At 44.1% G+C, this 21,066-nt stretch overlaps 1 protein-coding gene across 1 annotated transcript in view; it reads right to left on the minus strand.

Annotated features, from left to right (window-relative positions):
- The window catches only part of EML6 (EMAP like 6), a 352,660-nt gene extending 334,870 nt beyond the window's left edge, over nt 1-17,790 (minus strand). The window contains exons 1-2 of the mRNA XM_060187640.1: nt 17,603-17,790; nt 15,539-16,182 (exon numbers count right to left, since the gene is read on the minus strand). Coding sequence (XP_060043623.1) covers nt 15,539-15,735 — 197 coding nt within the window. The 5' untranslated portion in view covers nt 15,736-16,182; nt 17,603-17,790. The remainder of the gene's footprint in view (nt 1-15,538; nt 16,183-17,602) is intronic.
- Between the last annotated feature and the right edge of the window lie 3,276 nt (nt 17,791-21,066).

The raw sequence follows: 21,066 nt of genomic DNA on the forward strand, positions 1-21,066 counted from the left end.
ATCTAATCTTTGATAAGGGGGCCCAAAGTATTGAATGAAGGAAGGAGGCTCTCTTGAGTAAATGGTGCTGAGAAAACTGGGTTGAAACATGCAGAAGAATGAAACTGAACCACCTTATCTCCCCAGAAACAAAAATTAACTCCAAATGGATCAAGGACCTGGATGTTAGACCAGAAACTATCAAATACTTAGAGGAAAACATTGGTGGAACACTTTCCCACCTAAACCTCAAGGACATCTTTGATGAAACAAACCCAACTGCAAGGAAGACTAAAGCAGAAACAAACCAATAGGGCTACATCAAATTAAAAAGCTTCTGCACAGCCAAAGAAACTATCACACAAAGAGACCCCTTACAGAATGGGAGAAGATCTTCACATGCCATACATCAGACAAGAGACTAATAACCAGAATATACAAAGAGCTCAGCAAACTTAGCACCAAAAAAGCAAATGACCCCATCCAAAAATGGGCAAAGGATATGAACAAAAAATTCACTTCAGAGGAGATCCAAAAGGCTAACAAACATATGAAAAACTGCTCCAGGTCACTGATTGTCAGAGAAATGCAAATAAGGACAACACTGAGATACCACCTCACCCCTGTGAGAATGGCATACATCAAAAAGGACAGCAGCAACAAATGCTGGAGAGGCTGTGGGGACAGAGGAACCCTTCTGCACTGCTGGTGGGAATGTAAATTGGTCCAGCCTCTCTGGAGAGCAGACTGGAGAACTCTCACAAGGCTAGACATGGACCTTCCATATGACCCAATAATTCCTCTCCTGGGGATATACCCCAAGGATTCCATAACACCCAAACAAAAAAGAGATGAGTACACCTATGTTCATAGCAGCACAATTCATAATAGCTAAAACCAGGTGCCCAACAACAGATGAGTGGCTGAGAAAGCTGTGGTATATATACGCAATGGAATACTGCGCAGCTATTAAGAACAATGAACCCACCTTCTCTGACCCATCGTGCATGGAGCAAGAAGGAATTATGTTAAGTAAGCTAAGTCAGAAAGATAAAGATGAATATGGATGATCCCACTCATCAACAGAAGTTGAGAAAGAAGAACAGAAAGGCCTTGAAACTGAAAGCAGGATTTGACTAAATCTAGAGTAGGGTACCAAAGTAAAAACCCTGTGGTGAGGGGGAGGGTGGACATTCAGTTTCCCAGGGCGGCAGGGGGGTGGGGTGGGATGGGACACAAGTCTTTTGGTGGTGGGAATGGTGTTTATGTACACTCCTATTAATTTGTAGTCATACAAATCACTAATTAATACGAGAGGGGAAAAATTGTCTCGAACTTTTTAAAGCACAGACTGAGTCTTTTTAATACAAAGGCTAAGTCTTTGATATTTTGACTCTCTCAAAAGCCTAGACCAGGGAGAACAGAAGGAACCGGTGGTGCAGCTATATACAAGATGCTGGGTATTATACAGCAAATCCTAACAAAGGGACTTTTCAAAGTAAACCCAATTACCAAATAATGTGATGATAACAATAACTATCCATTGTCTTCTTGAACCCTAAGACAGCAGGAACCTCACATTTCCACTATAGAACCTCTATTTCCCCCAGTCCTAGAACCTTAGGGTGGGGCACACTTTCCTGCATGCTTCTCTCAATTCATATCAAATAATATTGCATCCGCCGATACCAACCTAATCAACGCAACAAGTGCTACCCCAGCATGCTTCACTTCAGACTGTGTCCAGAGACTTCAGATGTGGAATGACAACCCTTCAGCTTCACTGCTCGGGTGAGACCTTTCCTTGCATAGGATTCTCTAATTCCATTCCAGGTGGTTCACTTTCTAACAAAGTCCCAAAACTTAGATATAGACCAGGTCCCCTGAGATAGAGCATATATTCACATGTATCCATAAACTAGGGCAAAATATATACCTGAAAGCAAAAGTACACAATAGTCTGCAGTGAGTGTCCACCAACACTTCATTTGCACTATTTCAGCCTTTAGGTCCATGGTTGGTCAACAATTTGTTTGGCTTTGTATATTAACTCTTTTCGGCCACCAGGTTCCAGATGCCAACATAATGCCAACTAGACTTCCTTGGACAGACGACCCCACCAATGTGTCCTGGAGCTCTGCTTCCCCAGAGACCCACCCTACTAGGGAAAGAGAGAGGCAGACTGGGAGTATGGATCGACCAGTCAATGCCCATGTTCAGCAGGGAAGCAATTACAGAAGTCAGACCTTCCACCTTCTGCAACCCACAACGACCTTGGGTCCATACTCCCAGAGGCTTGATAAAGACTGGGAAGGCTATTGGGGAGGGGATGGGATATAGAGATTTGGTAATGAGAACTGTGTGGAGTTGTACCCCTCCTATCCTACGGTTTTGTTAATGTTTCCTTTTTAATAAATAAATAAATAAATAACAATGCTCTCATCACCCTGCATATATTCTACCAGTCCAGAGAAAGCTTTTCTCTTCTCAAGCTGGCTTGCTGCTGCCTTCCTCCACGTTGATGGGGAAGGGAATGCCTGATAACTAGTGGGTGATCCTCAATTTCTGCTTCTGGGCTGCAGCCATCATGGTGCCTGTCTCCCAACTGGAGAAAGAAAAGCATGGGCTGATAAAAGGGCAGAAGTCAAAGGGCATCCTCTTGCGCCACTTATTCGGCTTCCTGTATCACCTCCACCCTCTATGTTGACTTAATAGATTTATCTCTAGCACCTAGACTGAAGGCTACAAATTCAATTTTATAAAGTGCTAAATAGGGATAGATATGGGTCCTAGGTCATATTGATGGAGTAAACAGGTAGTGGTATTTCAGGGGCAGGTGGGGTAGTGCAGCAGGTTAAGCACACATGGCAGGAAGCTCATGGACCAGAATAAGGATCCCGGCATAAGGATCCTGGTTTGAGCCTCCAGCTCCCCACCTTCAGGGGGTCGCTTCCCAAAGGTAAAGCAGGTCTGCAGTATCTTTCTCTCCTCCTCTCTGTGTTTCCATCTTCTCTCAGTTTCTCTCTGTCCTATCCAACAACAACAGTAATAACAATAAGGGCAACAAAATGGAAAAAAATGGCCTCCAGGAGCAGTGAAGTCATAGTGCAGGCACTTAGCCCCAGCACTTACCATGGTAGCAAAGAAAAAGAAAAAAAAATCAGTTAACGGTATTAATACCTTTCCTCATATTTGGGAGCTACTCTCCTCCCTAATCCAGCGTTCTAGGCCTATTCTCAACTCTGACATTATCTTCCAGACATTACTTTTAGTCCACCTGCATGTTAGCTATCAGGCTCAAGCAGCAATTACTGAAGTCATGGGCCCCATGGAACATATCTAAAATAGACTTCCTAGCTTCTTCCCACATGAAGGCCTCTAATTTCATCTGTACTATTCCTACCACTGGACTCCTGTTTATTAAAAAAAAATGTCCAGCTTTATATCCCACCACCTGTCAGCCATCAAGTTGCAGAAGCCACTCTGATTCTGTCCAGAGCTCCTGAGGCAGATGACCTTACCAATGTGTCCCAACATCTCACCTCTCCAGAGCCCTACCCTACTAGGGAAAGATAGAAACAGTCTGAGGGTATGGATATATCTGCCAACATCCATGCCCAGTGGAGACACAATTACAGAATCCAGACCTCCCACCTTCTGCACCCCATGAAGAATTTTGGTCTATATTCCTGGAGAGGGATAAAGAATAGGAAGCTTCCAGGAGTCGGATGGTAGTACAGTGGGTTAAGCACAGGTGGCACTAAGTGCAAGGACCAGCATAAGGATCCCGTTTAAGCCCCCAACTCCCCAACTGCAGAGGAATCACTTCACAAGTGGTGAAGCAGGTCTGGCAGGTGTCTTTCTCTCCTCTCTGTCTTCCCTTTCTCTCTCCATTTCTCTCTGTCCTATCCAACAACATCATCATCATCAATAATAACTACAACAATAAAACAAGGGCAACAAAAAGAAATAAAGAAAAAAATCCAAACCAAAAAAAAAATAATAGGAAGCTTCCAATGGAGGGGATGAGACACGGAACTCTGGTAGTGGGAACTGTACTGAATTATACCCCATTTATCTTATTATTAATCATTGCTAAATCACTAATTAAAAAAGAAATAAGTAAGCCTGAGGCTAGCAAAATAGTTCACTTGCATACTGTGTAGCTTTGTCAGGTGCACAACCCAGGTTTAAGGCCACAACCACTGCTTTAAAGGAAGCTTCAATGCTATGGCTGGACTCTCTCTCCATTTCTGTCTGTCTGTGCCTCTGTCTCTAAAAAGAAAAGAAAAACACTAAGTCTGTTAAGAAGTGAACAAAGCAGGTGTACAGACCACTGCTGGTTCCTAAACCAGTGATCACTAAATACTGTTCTGGTTCCTCAAAGTGTACTTGGTTATATGTTTCAAAGGTCTACATACTCTTTATAGGATATAATCACATTTATTTATTTATTTATTTATTCCTTTTTGTTGCCCTTGTTTTTTATTGTTGTTGTAGTCACTATTCTTGTTGTTATTGATGTTGTCATTGTTGGATAGAACAGAGAGAAATGGAGAGAGGAGGGGAAAACAGAGAGGGGGAGAGAAAGATAGATACCTGCAGACCTGCTTCACTGCCTGTGAAGTGACTCCCCTGCAGGTGGGGAGCCAGGGACTTGAACTGGGATCCTTATGCTGGTCCTTGCGCTTGGCGCCACGTGCACTTAACCTGCTGCACTACTGCCCGACTCCCATAACCCCATTTTATATACACAAATTAGCCACGAAAGCCCCAGATTTCTATTACTTCAAGGTTAACCTATCTAACAAATATTTTGGTTTCTGGGCCTCTAAATGTTCAGCATCTTCTGAGAGAGATGAATGAGTCCATGGCTCAGGACATTCAAATGCTGTAAACAACCAAGACAATCCAATGGGGAAAGAACGGCCTTCATCTCCTGTGAAACAATTTCACTGGCAGAGGACAGGACTTGCACGACTGAGGCTCTTGTCGTTATCCTCAGAGTTCCACGTACAACAGCAGTACTCTGGCTTCTCTCTCTCATAGGAAATAAACTTTAGGGGACCATGTAGTGGTGCATCTGATTAAGCGAACATGTTACATTGTGCAAGGACCTGGGTTCAAGTCCTGTCATTGTTGTTGGATAGAACAGCGAGAAATGGAGAGAGGAGGGGAAGACAGAGAAAGGGAGAGAAAGATAGACACCTGCAGACCTGCTTCATCGCTTGTGAAGTGACACCCTTGCAGGTGGGGAGCCAGGGGCTCTAACCGGGATCCTTATACCTGTCCTTACACTTTGCACCATGGGACCTTAACCTGCTGTGCTACTGTCTGGCCCCCAGGAAATAAATTTTTTTTAAATATTTTTAAAAGAAGAGAGGAAATAGTCTTTTCAACAGGTAATGTTAGGACATTTGGCCAGTCATATGCAAATGAATGAACCTACCTTACACAATATATAAAAATTAACACGAGAGTAATTTGCCTAATAGTATAAAATAGAGGCATCAGGCAGAGGAGGACCTACAGGGTGTTGAATTGTTATGTGGAAAACTGACAAATGTTATACATGTACTGTATTTTACTGTTGACTGTCAACCATTAACCCCCCAATAAATTAAAAAAATTTTAAATAAAAAAAATTGACATCAGGCTTCATGGTCTTGAATTAGGTGATGGTTTTTATAACTAATGTCACAGGTATAAGTGATAAAAAAAATAAACAAATTAGATATCCACTCACTGCAGAAATTTGTGCTTCAAATTAATAAAATCAAGACAACTCACTAAGTGGGAAAACTGGGAGTCGGGTGGTAGCACAGCAGGTTAAGCACACATGGTGCAAAGCACAAGGACCAGTGTAAAGATCCCGGTTCGAGCCCCCGGCTCCCCACCTGCAGGGGAGTCGCTTCACAGGCGGTGAAGCAGGTCTGCAGGTGTCTTTCTCTCCCCTCTGTCTTCCCTCCTCTCTCCATTTCTCTCTGTCCTATCCAACACCAATGACAACAATAATAACTACAACAATAAAACAACAAGGGCAACAAAAGGGGGAATAAATATATATTTTTTTAAAGTGGGAAAACTATTTGTGTGGCAGGTGGGAATTCTACCACTGAACCACCAATGCTTCCGGGAAAACTATTTGTAAATAGTGAAGGGAAATATATTTAGAATTTGTAAAGTACTCTTCAAACTCAAAAGTAAATGCCAGGGATCAAACCCAGGTCCACAGACTGGAAAGTCCTATGCTTTATCCACTGTGCCACCTCCCAGGCAGCTAAATAATAACAGTAATAATATTTTTAATCAGAGTACTGCTCAACTCTAGCTTCTAGTAGCAGCAGAGATTCAACTTGGATAAAGATTGAAGCCTTTGGGCTTCAGGTACCTAAGTATATTTGCATCAATATTTGCACTCCACTTCCATCGATATCATTCCCTCGGAAATACAAAGCCAAACGTGGATTGGATTTTGGGGTATTTCATCAAAGTGAAGAACTCTGAGGGAAAAGAGGGCTTTTCAGGTCCTAGTACAAGATAGTGGAGAAGGACTTAGGCTAGGGGTGAGAACGTTTTGCAGAAAACTGAGCAATTTTATGTACATACTAACAACTGTTTATTGTAAACCATTAATCACCCCAATAAAAAAATATCATTTCCTTTACCATACTCTCCACTCTGATGCTTTTCTTGCAGTGTCCCTTTATATAATAACCATATTTTCTTTTCTTTTTAAATTTTTTTTCTTATTATCTTTATTTATTGGCTAGAAACAGTCAGGAATCAAGAGGGAAGGGGAAGACAGGGAGACAAGAGAGACACCAGATAGACACAGGCAGAAATCGAGAGTAGAAATGGTGATAAAGAGGAAGAGAGAGACAGAGAAACACCTGCAGCCCTGCTTCACCACTCAAGAAGCTTTTCCCCTGCAGGTGGGAACTGGGGGCTCAAACCTGAGTCCTTGTGCATTATACCATGTGCGCTCAACCAGGTGTGCCACCACCCAGGCCCCCATATTTTCCAAATAATAATAATAAAAAGATCACACTTAATTTAAAGCATGATGTTCATAATTTAAGTTAATCAATTTGTACACTGTTAACTTAAAATACAGCCTCATATGACAAGAGCAAATACCTCCGTGATAGTGGCACATTGGCATATCTGTGACCATCCTGAGAAATCTAGGACATATGGTCCCAAAACCCAGAAGGCATTAATGACCTGAATGAGGACAGTGATGACCTTGGTCTTTCTCTGGGGAGACCAGAATTCCAGGCACACCAATGTCTCTCCCCTCATGGTGCCTTTGTGCTTCACCTCTCCTCTGTGTCTGGATGGTCACTTATCTGCCTCCTTTCATGCTTTAGGAATAAGCTTAAATCCCTCTGAAGCCTCTCTCTGGAAAGCTCATCTAGGGTAGCTCCTATACCCCTAAGCCACCTCAATTCCCCTTTGGGTTCATTTCCTTCTCAGAACTTGTCACAACCTACAGTCACTTTCTTTCTGTTTTTCTGCCATTGGTTTCGCCCCGCAGAAGGGGAGCAGGACTAGGCCTGCCTGCACCTGGTGTGTTCTAGATGTGGGATGAGGTTCTGGATGAATAAACAAATAACTAAGAGTAAATGTACCCATCAAGCAAATCTTAGTAAAAATCACCAAGTAAACTAAAGCTTATCCCAACTGGGTGGCGGTACACCTGGTGGAGCACATGTTACAAAGCGCAAGGACCTGGGTTCAAGCCCTTGATCCTCACCTGCAGGGGGAAAGTTTTGTGAGTGGTGAAGCAGGGCTGCAGGTGTTTTTCTCTCTCTCTCCCTCTCTACCACCCCTTCCCTTCTCGATTTCTGGCTGTCTCTATCCAATAAATAAATAAACATAATAAAAAAATTAATAGGGTGGGGGTATATAGCATAATGGTTATGCAAAGAGACTCTCATGACTGAGGCTCCAAAGTCCCAGGTTCAATCCTCCGCACTACCATAAGCCAGAGCTGAGCAGTGCTCTGGTAAAAAAATAAATAAAAATAAATAACTAAAGGGGGAATTTTTAAAAAAATAAATAAACCAAAGCTTATCAATAACAGTAACATGATGTATGGCCTGATCATAACTTCCACGAAAACCTTTCATTTCATATTCTTACCAATCAACAGAATAACTGAGATCTGATCAACAGTGGGTATTTCGAGTATCTTTGCTTTAATTCCCTTCCCTTTCAGAGCTCTACCTATAAAACAAGAAAACTAGGGGGTCATGCAGTGGCACACATATGAGTTAAGCACACATAGTAGGAAGTGTAAGGACCCACATGAGGATCCCGGTTCAAGCCCCAGCTCCCCACCTGCGGTGGGGCTAGGGGGGTGGAAACACACTTCACAAGTCGTGAAGCAGGTCTGCAGGTGTCTATATTTCTCCCTCTCTATCTTCCCCATCCTCTCTGTTTCTCTCTGTCCTATAAAAAAAAAATAAAATAAAAAAAAGGCCACCAGAAGCAGTGGATTCGTGGTGTAGGCACAAAGACCCAGCAATAACCCTGGCGGTGAAAAGAAAGAAAAAAGAAAAGGAAAGAAAGGAAAAGAAAGTTACCTCTTAGAGTTGAAGGAGGAGAAGGAGGGATCACGGAGGTGTCATATACATAAAGCATCTGATACACACTAGGGACTCAACACAGGTCTGCTCTTTAGCCCCCAAGTTTCCCTGATTTCAACTGGTCAGCAGACTAAAGAACATGAAAACACAGCTCCAGATGTCACTTGAACCAGTTTACCCACCACTCCAAGCCGAACCAAGGTTAGGAGACCCAGCTATTGAGAGACATCAAGCCCAGATCTAGTTGCAGCATCAATTATTTTTATGTACCAAAGGAGATGCAAGAACATTTAAATTTGAGTACCTCCAGTTGACCATTGTTTTTGGTCATTGTTTCAAAGTTGCTTATAGTCCTAATGTGACCTTTCCTATATATATATTTTTTTTTCCCGTGTTGTGTTATGCTACCTGAAACAGAAACCAAAGTAGTAATCATTCCAACCTCTGTACCTGTCTTCAGGCCCAAAATCGAGTCTTATTGTTAGCCTTATAGTAAACACTACTTTTAGTATCTGTCAGTCCTGCCACAACGTTCTCAGGGCTTAAATAAAACATCCTCCTATAATCTGTTGAGTGGGGCGATCATTCAAAAGAATAAAACTGGGCCAGGAGCACATGTGGTGGTACCATGTTAGAGGGCCCAGGTTCAATCCCTGACACCACCAATAGCCAGGGCTGAATGGTACTATGTCTCCTTCACCCCCCACCCCTTTTAAAATACAACTAAGCTCCATATCCAATAGCTCACATTATGCATCACGTATCAACAAAGGTCAGGCTGTGGCACACCTGATTAAGCACACATTATTACAAGGTGCAAGGACCCTGGTTCAAGACCCAAGTCCCCACCTGCAGGCAGAAAGCTTCACGAATAAAATAGTACAGATGTCTCTCTTTCACTCTCTCTCACTATCCTCACTGCCCCCTTCCCTTTCCATTTCTGTCTCTATATAAAATAAATTTAAAATTTTAAAAATAACCTAATGAATCCACTGCTCCTGGAGGCTATTTTTTCCCCTTTGTTGCCCTTATTGTTTATCGTTGTTATTGCTGTCCTTGCTGTTGCATAGTACAAAGAAAAATTGAGAGAGGAGGGGAAGACAGAGAGGGGGAGAGAAAGATAGACACCTGCAGACCTGCTTCACCATTCATGAAGTGACCTCCCTGCAGGTGGGGAGCTAGGGGCTTGAACCGGGATCCTTGTGCTGGTCCTTGCACTTTGTGCCATGTGCGATCAACCCTCTGCACTACCACCCGGCCCCCCAAAGAACTTTTCTAATGGACACCTTGGTTATAGTTCTCTTCACTCACACACCAATATTGCAAGTGTAAAGTCAGTAGTATAACAGATACAGAAAAGGAATGAGTAATTTGGGGGCTGTGAAGAAGGCTTTGCTGGCTCTGAGGGCAAGAGAAAGACAGACACCTGCAGACCTGCTTCACCGCCTGTGAAGCGATCCCCCTGCAGGTGGGGAGCCAGGGGCTGGAACCAGGATCCTTATGCTGGGCCTTGCACTTTGCACCATGTGCACTTAATCCGCTGCACTACCACCCACCCCTGAGTTCCATCCCTAGCATCGCGGGTACCAGAGTAATGTTTTGGTTCTCTCTCCTCTCCTTTCCCTAATTAATAAACAAATAAGGGGGGTCGGGCGGTAGCTTATAGGGTTAAGCGCACGTGGCGTAGAGCGCAAGGACTGGCATAAGGATCCCAGTTCGAGCATCCGGCTCCCCACCTGCAGGGGAATCACTTCACAAGCTGTGAAGCAGGTCTGCAGGTGTCTATCTTTCTCTCGCCCTGTCTCCCCCTCCTCTTTCCATTTCTGTCTGTCCTATCCAACAACAACGTCAATGCAACAATAACAAGGGCAACAAAATGGGAAAAATGGCCTCCAGGAGCAGTAGATTCATAGTGCAGGCACTGAGCCCCAGCAATAACCCTCGAGGCAAAAATAAAATTAAATAAAATAAAATAAAATAAAATAAAATAAAATAAAATAAAATAAAAATAAATAAATAAGTATGCAACTGGAGAAATGCTCAACTGGTAGAATGCTGGGAGATGCCTGGTCTGATACCCAGTGCCATATGTACCAGAGTGAGATGCTCTTCTATCTCTTCCTCTCACTATCTCATGTGATGATCTCTCTAATATGCAATCAATAAAATAAATCTTAAAACAAATCAATCTTTTTTTCAAAAATTCGGAGGTAGAGTGGTGGCACACCCACTAGAGTGCACACATTACAATGTTTGATGACTCAGGTTCAAGTCCCTGGTCCCCACCTGCAGGGGAAAAGCTTCATAAAGAGTGGGGCAGTGCTGCAAATTCTTCTCTTCTTCTCCTCCTCCTCCTATCCCTCTCTCTCCTTTGCTCACTCTATAAAAAAAGGGAATAGGGTGGTAGCACAGTGGTTAAGCGCATGTATTGCAAAGCACAAGGACCAGTGTAAGGATCCTAGTTCAAGTCCCCAACTCCCCACCTGGAGGGAGTCACTTCACAGGTGGTGAAGCAGGTCGACAGGTGTCTATCTTTCTCTACCCCTCCCTGTCTCCCCTCCTTTCTCCATTTCTCTCTGTCCTATCCAACAACGACAACAGAACAACAACAACAATAATAAGTACAACAATAAAACAACAAGGGCAACAAATGGGAATAAATAAATATTAATTCTTTTTTTAAAAAAAAAAGGAAGGAAAAAAAAAAAGGTTACCAGAAACAGCAGAGTTGTGCAGGAACCAAGTCTCAGCAATAAATAGTCTGGATAACTACCAGAAGGCTAGAAGTAGACCTACCCTATAACCCTGTAATTCCTCTTCTGGGGATAGATCCTAAGGAACCAAACACACCCATCCAAAAATATATGTGTATATTTATGTTCCTAGCAGCACAATATATAATAGCCAAAACCTGGAAGCAACCTAGGTATCCAACAACAGATGAGTGGCTCAGTAAGGTGTGGTCTAAATACACAATGGAACACTACTCAGCTATTAAAAATGGTGATTGCACTGGAGTTGGTGTATTGCACCAAAGTAAAAGACTCTGAGGTGTGGGGGGGAGAGTACGGGTCCAAAAAGGATGACAAGAGGACCTAGTGGGGGTAGTACTGTTATGTAGAAAACTGAGAAATGTTATGTACAAACTATTGTATGTACTGTCAAATATAAAACAATAAAGAAATTAAAATTTCTTTATTTTCTCCAATAAAGGAATTTTTAAAAATGGTAATTTCACCTTCTTCACCCCATCTTGGATGGAGCTTAAAGAAATCATGTTAAGTGAGATAAGTCAGAAACAGATGAATATGGGATGACCTGACTCATAGACAGACGTTGAACAACAAGAGCAGAAGGGAAACACTAAGCAGAACTTGGACTGGGTTTGGTGTATTGCACCAAGGTAAAAGATTCTGCAGTGGAGGGAGGGTTCAGGTGCTGGAAAATGATGACAGAGAAGGACCTAGAAGGGGTTGAATTGTAATGTGGAAAACTGTGAAATGTTACACATGTACAAACTATTATATTTTACTGTTGACTGTAAGTCATTAATCCCCAATAAATTAAAATAATAATAATAAAATAAATAAAAGGTATTATGTTCCTTTTCATGTACACAGTTGATACATTAATATTTTTTATTTTTTTAATTTTCTTTTTTCCCCTTTTTTGCCCTTGTTTTATTGTTCTTGTAGTTTTTGTTGTTACTGATATCATCGTTGTTGGATAGAACAGAAAGAGAAATGGAGAGAGAAGAGGAAGACAGAGAAGGGGAGAGAAAATCAGACACCTGCAGACCTGCTTCACCACCTGTGAAGCAACTCCCCTGCAGGTGGAGAGCTGGGGGCTTGAACCCAGATCCTTACGCCTGTCCTTGGGCTTTGCAGGATCCTTACACCAGTTCTTGAGCTTTGCACCACATGCCTTAATCCGCTGCTACCACCCGACCCCCGATACATCGATATTTTAAGTATTGATTTCAAACATTTAGTATGTTTTAGAGAATAAAATTATTAAAGATAATGACAAGTCCCATATATTAAAGTAAGAAAGTGGTTGAAACAGGTGGTGGTGCAACTGGGTTAAGCACACACTACAGTGTGCAAGGTGCAAGCCCTCAGTTCCTACCTGCTGGGGAAAGTCCCTTCATAAGTGGTGAAGCAGGGCTGCAAATATCTCTCTGTCTCTTTCCTTCTCTGTCTCCCTCTTCTTGATTCCTGGCTGTCTCTATCCAATAAATAAAGGTAATAAAAAATGAAATAAGTTAATTTAAAAATAAAGTAGAAAAATGGTATATTGCCACACCATAATACACACACACACACACACACACACACACACACACACACACAGGAAAAAACAAAATGATGACAGAAAAATAGGCTTTATAGCTTCTAAATATACTATGCTCTGTGGTTTATAAGGTTTTTTTTAACCTGTTGGGCCTAATTTTATTGTATTCCTATGTGCAAAAACATACATAGGTATTAAAGAATTATGTTCACCAATACATACTCAGATCAACCAAAGTAGCATGGAAATTTTACTAATGAAGTCCTTTTTGAAATTAAATTTACTGTTGTCACTGTTCAACATAAAGACATAGAGAGCCCCCTTACTAAGTCAACTAGGAGTTAAAATTGTCTATCTTCCTCTTTTCATTAGCTGAGGCTTCTTTTTAAAAATATTTATTATTCATTCCCTTTTGTTGCCCTTGTTTTATTATTGTTGTAGTTATCATTGTTGTTATTGATGTCATTGTTGTTGGATAAGAGAGAAATGGAGAGAGGAAGGGGAGACAGAGAGAGGGACAAAAAGATAAGACACCTGCAGCCCTGCTTCACCGCTGGTGAAGCAACTCCCCTGCAGGTGGGGAGCCAGAGGCTCGAACTGGGATCCTTATGCCAGTCAGTCCTTGTGCTTTGCGCCATGTGCGCTGAACCCACTGCATTACAGCCAGACTCCCTAGCTGAGGCTTCTTAAATTTCAGTCACAAACACAAAGAAACCTCTATCACCTTTCCTTCAAATCTGAGTGTTTCTTTAAGCCAGATAGCATCACACAGAATCCAGCTTCCAGCTGCCTGTCATGACAGCTTTGCTGCAGCTCCACCCTTTTCCCACCTTCAGTCTCAACAGTGCATTTTAATTTGTTTTCCTACTAGAGAAAAATTAAGATTTGGTGTGCTGATCCTCCAAGTAGATGAGTGAATTGCCGCTTTAATATTATCTAACCCCAGGGAGTTTTCTGTTGCATCACCATTTGCTTCCCCCCAAAGGAGTATGCTTTCTTTTGATGTTGTAATGGAAAACACTGCATCAAGGTAGAGTGAAAACACAATGGGTTTAAATGTTTAAACATGTAACCTTTTCAGGCTGTTAATCATTTGCACCTGTGACTTAAATCCTCAGCCTAGCAATCAAAGACCCAGAACTAGGTAAGGCTGCCCCAACTGTCCCAATCACAACCACTGCCATGTCCAAGCAAGAAAGGAAATAAAGGAGAGGGAGCTATTTTGTCTTATGTGACATGAAGAAAGCTCCACGTGTCAGTTCTAACCCCATTTTGAGGAGGACAGAGCTCCAAGGAGTGAAAAATCTACATCTCCTAAAAGCTAAGTCTCTTAAGCAGTCTTAGTGTGTTTTGAAATACTACCTTTTTACTTTCTGTAACAGTTTTTTAGCTTTAGGTCTCAGGGAAGGAAAAAAAAAAAAAGCTCTGGAATAAGCACAAATACTAGCAGAGGACAGAAAGCTAGTGTTAAATCACTGAGAAATTTAAGATATTAACTCTTACACGACTTAAGTCATTCGTTTCATTAAGAAAGGCAAACTTAGAACACTAGTGGTGGAAAAATGGGATGCAAACTGTTCTCCATCAATGAACACACATATTTAAAAGAAACAAATGCGGTCATTGTTAGTTGCAGTCCTTGGTACTGCGAGTCTGGACTGCCCAGATTCCCATAGTGTGGAAATCATCTTCAACTGCCTTCAAGCTGAAAGGGATGTCCTGTGAACAGCATCTGAACCACACCTTGTCTGGTCACAACAGAAGCTAATGAGGGCTGGAGGAAAATGCTTACGATACAAAACATGAGCACCAGACCAATAATCCAAATCCCTCTACCATTCAATAAGGAGGGCACCTAGCACAATCATCCACCAACTCTGCTCCATCAGGTCTGGTTATCCACTACCAGATGTTGGTCATTCTATGGGCTGTTTGGCAGGATTTTGTGTCCCAGCAGCTGCCAGCCTTTTATAAAATTAGGGATTCTGGGGAAGAATCCACTCAGTATAATAACAAGCTCACTGGCACTGAAACACTACCAAGTGAAATAACAGAGAACAAATTCCCCACCCACTGCAGAAATTTCCCAGCTTCAAAGCATCTGGGATAATGAAGATTCCAAATTACCCACAGCAAAAATTTGTTTTAGGTTTGAGTGTTTGTCTTTAACTCCCTTGTTGTAGAAGCTTCTGAGGACTCCCCCTGAGGAGAAATTATTAAACAAACAAAAAAAAAAAACAGTTGGGGGGGGTGTTCCCCTGAGGAGAAATTATTAAACAAAAAACCCCAGCAGTTGGGGGGGTGTTACTGACCCTGCATTTACCTAGGAAAGGGAGAAAGGACAAATGCTTTGATAGTTAACCGAGTTCCTTCCACTTGTGGCAGACATGAACACGAACGAACACACACACACACACACACACACACACACACACACACACACACACACACACGGCATTCAACATCTTGGAATAGAGAGCAAAGAGATCTCTCCTTCGCCTTCCCACCTGCAGCCCCCCTTCCTATACACACAGTTTCTGCTCTGCTCTTGACATCAGTAGCCCTTATGTGGTTCCCATATAGTTCCAGACAGAATCCTTCCTACCTGGGGCTCTGGGATCTGCCCCTGGCCCCCCTCTCGCCCCCCAGAGCCGCTGGGTCCCCCTCCTCACCTAATGATGTCGTCGTTGTGTCCCAAGAAGAATTTCTGGCTGTGCTCGCGGCTGCTGTAGACCACCCCGACCCCGGCCACGAAGTAGACCACCTCCTTGCCGGCCGTGTAGTACAGGTTGTTCCGGCACTGGTGGCCCCGGTAGCCGTACACCCACTCGAGCCGGAGCTGGCAGCCGGGCGCGCTGCGATCCGCCATGATGAGCGACCCCTCGCGGCCCGGCGCCCCCGGCTGTGTCCCGGCCCAGGCCCGGACTGAGGCGGCTGTGCGCGGGTCTGCGCGGCGCGGCGCGGCGCGGCTCAGAGGGCGGCCCCGGGCGCTGCTCCCCGCGGCCCCGTGCGCGCTCGGCCCAGCAGGGCGCCCGCCACCATCCTCTGCCGCGACCGCAGGACCCTGCCGGCCGCCCCGCCCCGCCCCCGGCGCCGAGTCTGCGGGGCGCGCGCCTCACGGCACCTGCGGGCTGCGGCCCCGGGGCGCGGTTCTCGGGAGGGTCGCCCCGCCTTCCAGCACCGGGATCCGCATCGTCCAGTGCCCGTCAGCCGGCTCGCTCACACAAGTTTGCGGCGCGCAGAGAATCTTCGAGGACGGCTCTGATTGAACCGAGAATCCCACGACGCTGGGCTGCTTCCTTCGCCAACCCTGGATCTGAGAGAGAGAGAGCCAGGGAGAAGCAGAATTAGTATTCCCATTTTTATTTATTAACAACCACAACAATAATATTACTATGATTGCCTAAGTCATCCAGCCCAACAAAGAATTATTCCTATCATTGTTTTTTTTTTAAGAAAGTGCATATTAACACCCCTCCCGCCACCAAAGGTCTGTGTCCCTAACCCACCCCCTATAGTGAAGCTGAAAAATCTACCCTCACCCTCCACCCAGAGATTTTTACTTTGGTGCAGTAGTCCAAACTCAGTCAAATTCTCCTTTGCGTTTCCTTTTCTGTTCTTTCTTTTAAATTAATTATTATTGTTATTATTTATTCTTAATATTATTATTGCCTAAGTCATCTAGCCCAACAAAGTGATTCCCAAACTAAACCGAGGTGTTTGTGCTTGCTTTTCCCCCAAAAATTGTCAACTACTCTTCCTCCTCCCAGATGCATCTTCTCAATGGTATGAAATACGCCCTAAATGCTACCGGCTGGTGGCTGTTAATAGAATTTAAATAATAATAATAATAATAATAATCTGCTGTTTCCCCGTTGAGCTAGGGTTAATATGCAATGGTCATTTTCAGAGGCCCCTAAAGTGGCCGTATATGTGTTTAAAATTAACACAAACACGAATCCTCTTCCCCCAAGGAGCACCCATTCATTGGAGAAACTGACCATCCTTCCTAGCCGACTGAATCCACATGGATCCCAGTCACTTTCAAAGCCAGCAACAAGCAGCTCCTGACAGCTTTCAACCTGACGCTGTTGACTGGCTACGGAAGAAGGGCAAACAGAAGGAGGAGGAGGAGGAGGAGGAGGAGGAGGAGGAGGAGGAGGAGGAGGAGGAGGAGGAGGAAGAAGAAAAAGAAGAAGAAGAAGAGGAGGAGGAGGAGGAGGGGGAGGAGGAGGAGGAGGAGGAGGGGGAAGAGGAAGAAGAAGAAGAAGAAGAGGAAGAAGAAGAAGAAGAAGAAGAAGAAGAAGAAGAAGAAGAAGAAGAAGAAGAAGAAGAAGAAGAAGAAGAAGAAGAAGAAGAAGAAGAAGAAGAAGAAGAAGAAGAATGTAAGTTGTTAGCAAGGGACTTAGCTCTCACTTATCAGCAACTCCATCTGCAAGCATCATGCAAGGATTTCCGCGAATTCGTGCAATTGGGGGAAAGAGCGCTGCCTACAAACACTCCTGGTCCCGAGGAAATTAAATAATGAGCAAGTGGGGGGGGGGAGTGGCTCGTGACCTCTCTCCAAGCAGGGCTACGCCGGCCGGGTCCGGCGGACTCCCAGGTCAAGCTCCGAGCCCGCGAGCCGCCCCCAGCAAGCACACGCCCCGCGCGGGCGCGGAGGTTCACTGACAGCCGGGGTGGCGCCCCCCTGTGCCCGCCACAGACTGGAGCAGCCCCGCGCTCCCGCCTCTAACCTCTGCTCGCAGCCGCGTCCCGGAGCCCGCCGCCCGTCCTCCCTCCCGGCCTGCAGCACAAGAGGGTGGGCTCCCTCACGCTGTCGCTGCGGGAGACAGGTGTCGCCACCCGCCCCGGAGACCTGGGGGCGGGGCCAGCTTTAGGAATTGCTTTAGGAATTGCCGCGGCAGCGGGTTACTAAGCGAGATCTGGGCGCTTAGAAACAGGGACGCCCTCTCCACCTCCCCGCCCAGACCGCCGCTGCCACTTTCCCCATGCATCCTGGGAAATGTAGTGTACTCCACGCCTATGCAGGCGAGGATTGCCTGAAGCCGGACCACAAGTCCCAGAAATCCACGCGTCTACAAGGGCGATGGGGTGGTGGAGTGGTCGCGTTTCTCATCCGAGCCTGCAGTTCTACCCGGGAAGGAGCAGGCACAGCAAGGGCGAGGGTCGGACAACCCCTCTTAATGACTCAAACCTGCCGCCCGCGGGAGTTGGCTGAAAAGGCCAGAGTTGGAGTGGAGACTAGTTGTAGCCCACCTGGAGAACGTCTCTTCAGGTTCCTAAGGATTCTTCTAGTAGGAGACATCGTCACCATCCTGTATCTCAAGTGCAAGTTTTCTACATCAGGGCTTTATTATTAATATTATTTATTATTATTATTATTAGACAGAGAGAAATTGAGAGGGAAAGAGGAGAGGGAGAGAAACAGAGAGACACCTGCAGCCCTGCTTCATCGCTCATGAAGCTTTCCCTCCAAGGGCATGAACCTGGGTCCTTGTGCATTGTAATGTGTGCACTCAACCAGCTGCGCCACCGCCTGGCCCCAAGGCTTTCATTTTTTTTTTCCCTTTTCTTTAAATATCCATTTTAATATGAGAAACTTCCTAATTGAAGACCAATGCTGGACGGTTGGGAGATATTGTAGTAGTTAGACTGCCAGACTTCGAAGCCTGGATGGACCTGAGTTCGATACTCAACACATGTGCCAGAGTGATGCTCTGGTTCTCTCTCTTCTCTCTATCATTAAAAAATAAATGATTCTCATTTGGGGGGGCAGGAGGATGCTAGGAATGTGGTTTCACTTTGCCGTAAGAGCCAATACCTTCCCATGAGTTGCCTCCTAACTTATAAGGGTAGCCAGATTGCAGAACTGGGTGGGTACTCAGGCCATGAACTTGTCCCACAAATGCAGAAGCCAGTGCTGTTTCACACGAAGCTGTCCCAAATGAAGTATAAATTTTGCCTTCTCAAATAGCCTGTTTCCAAACTGGGGCCACAGCTGACCTATAGCAAGAGATTTCAAAAGAACGAGTGGACAAAAAGGGGCTAGAGTGGACACCCAGAGCATACCCAGTATTTACCGTGTGCTCAAAGTGTAATAGCTTACTCTTTTCTTCTATTACTTTAATATATATATATATATATTCCCTTTTGTTTCCTTTTTTTGTAGTTGTTTTAGTAGTTGTTGGATAGGACAGAGAGAAATGAAGAGAGGAGGGGAAGACAGAGGGGGAGAGAAATATAGACACCTGCAGACCTGCTTAACCACCTGTGAAATGACTCCCCTGCAGGTGGGGAGCCGGGGGCTACTTTAAGCTTTAATATAATCCTCTGAATGATAGGGAGACTCTGCAGAAGGTTAGAAGTACAAGCATTTGACTGCAGCAGTGATGAAATATTAGTTGTTTTCTCTCTCTCTCTCTCTCTCTTTCTCTCTTTCTCTCTTTCTCTCTTTTTGTCAGAAAAAGAGAATCAATCACAGCACTTAAGTTTCCAGAGTGCAGGTGGGGCCAGGATGGAACCTGAGTCACACACATGGCAAAGCAGACACTTTCCTAAGATAGTTATCTGACTTTCCCTGGTAATGTCTTTGCTTTGAAGAAACAGGAATGTACTGATACTAATATGTAAGGTGATAAATAAATAAATATATATATATATATAGAGAGAGAGATATTATTATATGCATATATATCCAGAAAAAGAAGATGTAAGCAAAAATTTAAATGGTCAATGATACCATGCCAAATAAATTGCATAGAGAAAAATAATTGTATATAGAAATTCAGAAGACACTGAGCTTTCTCTGCTATAAGATACATAAAAGATTGTGTGGAAGAAATAGAAAATATAAATAGAATTAGGATAAGTAAAGATAAATTGCCCCGGATGGTAACACTCAGTTGAGTGCACAGACTACTAGGTACGAGTTCACAAATTCAAGCTCCCACCTACAGAGGGAGCTTCACAAACAGTGAAGCAGGGTCCTGGTGCCTGATCTTCTTCTAGCGTTTGCCTTTCTTCTGTAGCCAGTCAACAGCGTCAGGTTGAGCCTGATGTAAAGTTTCGAGACCTCCTTTGATTCTGGAGAGGTGGCAGTCGTTGACTATGTGGGTCATAGTCTGTCTGTAATAACATCTGCCTGATGCTGTATCGCCAATTGACCAATAAGAACGCGTTTGGCTAAGGACAGCCCCTCAACATTAAGTTGGAGGACGCGAAGAGCAGAACCAACAGCTTGAAAGCTGTCAGGAGCTGCTTGTTGCTGGCTTTGAAAGTGACTGGGATCCATGTGGATTCAGTCGGCTAGGAAGGATGGTCAGTTTCCCCAATGAATGGGTACTCACGGGATGCACCACGGGAAGGTCGATCCAATGCATCCCCTGGTGCCTGATAATGGAAAAGAACTTAAGTTGAGGCTGGATGTCTTTTGCACATACCTGTCATGGAGAGATGAGATAATGTATCCATGTGTCAACAACTATACACTAATAAAAAGATTTGGTTATAAAAAAAAAGTAGCTAAAGATTCTGTGTCAGTTCCTATGGCCTGAAAATAACAGAGCTGAAGTTTCCGTTCAGGCCTGGCTCCAGAGTCAGAAGTTTATACTTCAGACTCATTCATAAATTTTCAGAGGGGCCAGGCAGTGGTGCATCAGGTTAAGCGCACATAGTGCAAGGACCCACCCAAGGACCATGTGCAAGGATCCCGATTTAAGCACCCTGCTCCCCACCCGAGATGCAGGTCTGCAGGTGTCTTTCTCTCTCCTTCTCTGTCTTTTGCTCCCTTCTCAATTTTTGTCTGTCCTGTCCCATAAAATGAAAAAGGAAAAAAAAAGAAAGAAAGAAAAGAGAAAAAAAAAGGCCACCAGGAACAGTGGATTTGTATTCTGGCATCAAGCCCCAGCAATAACCTTAGAGACAAAAAATTTTTTTTCAGTGAATAATATATATATCAACATATAATTATAGACCTCCTACTGTGTTAAGACCTTTATGTTCTTTATAAATTACACAAAACAAGGATATCTTAAAGATGCCATAAACAGAAATTATAATATTTTCTTCCTGTATCAACCAATCATTTTCCACGGCTCCTATTGTATGCAAGGGCTAAAGTGCCCTTGAACCTGGCAAACTTAGAGTAAATAGAACTGAAGATATTGGGGGGGGTGCAGCTGGTTGAGTGCACATGTCA

Source organism: Erinaceus europaeus, chromosome 3 (assembly GCF_950295315.1).
Source record: "Erinaceus europaeus chromosome 3, mEriEur2.1, whole genome shotgun sequence".
NCBI lineage: Eukaryota > Metazoa > Chordata > Mammalia > Eulipotyphla > Erinaceidae > Erinaceus > Erinaceus europaeus.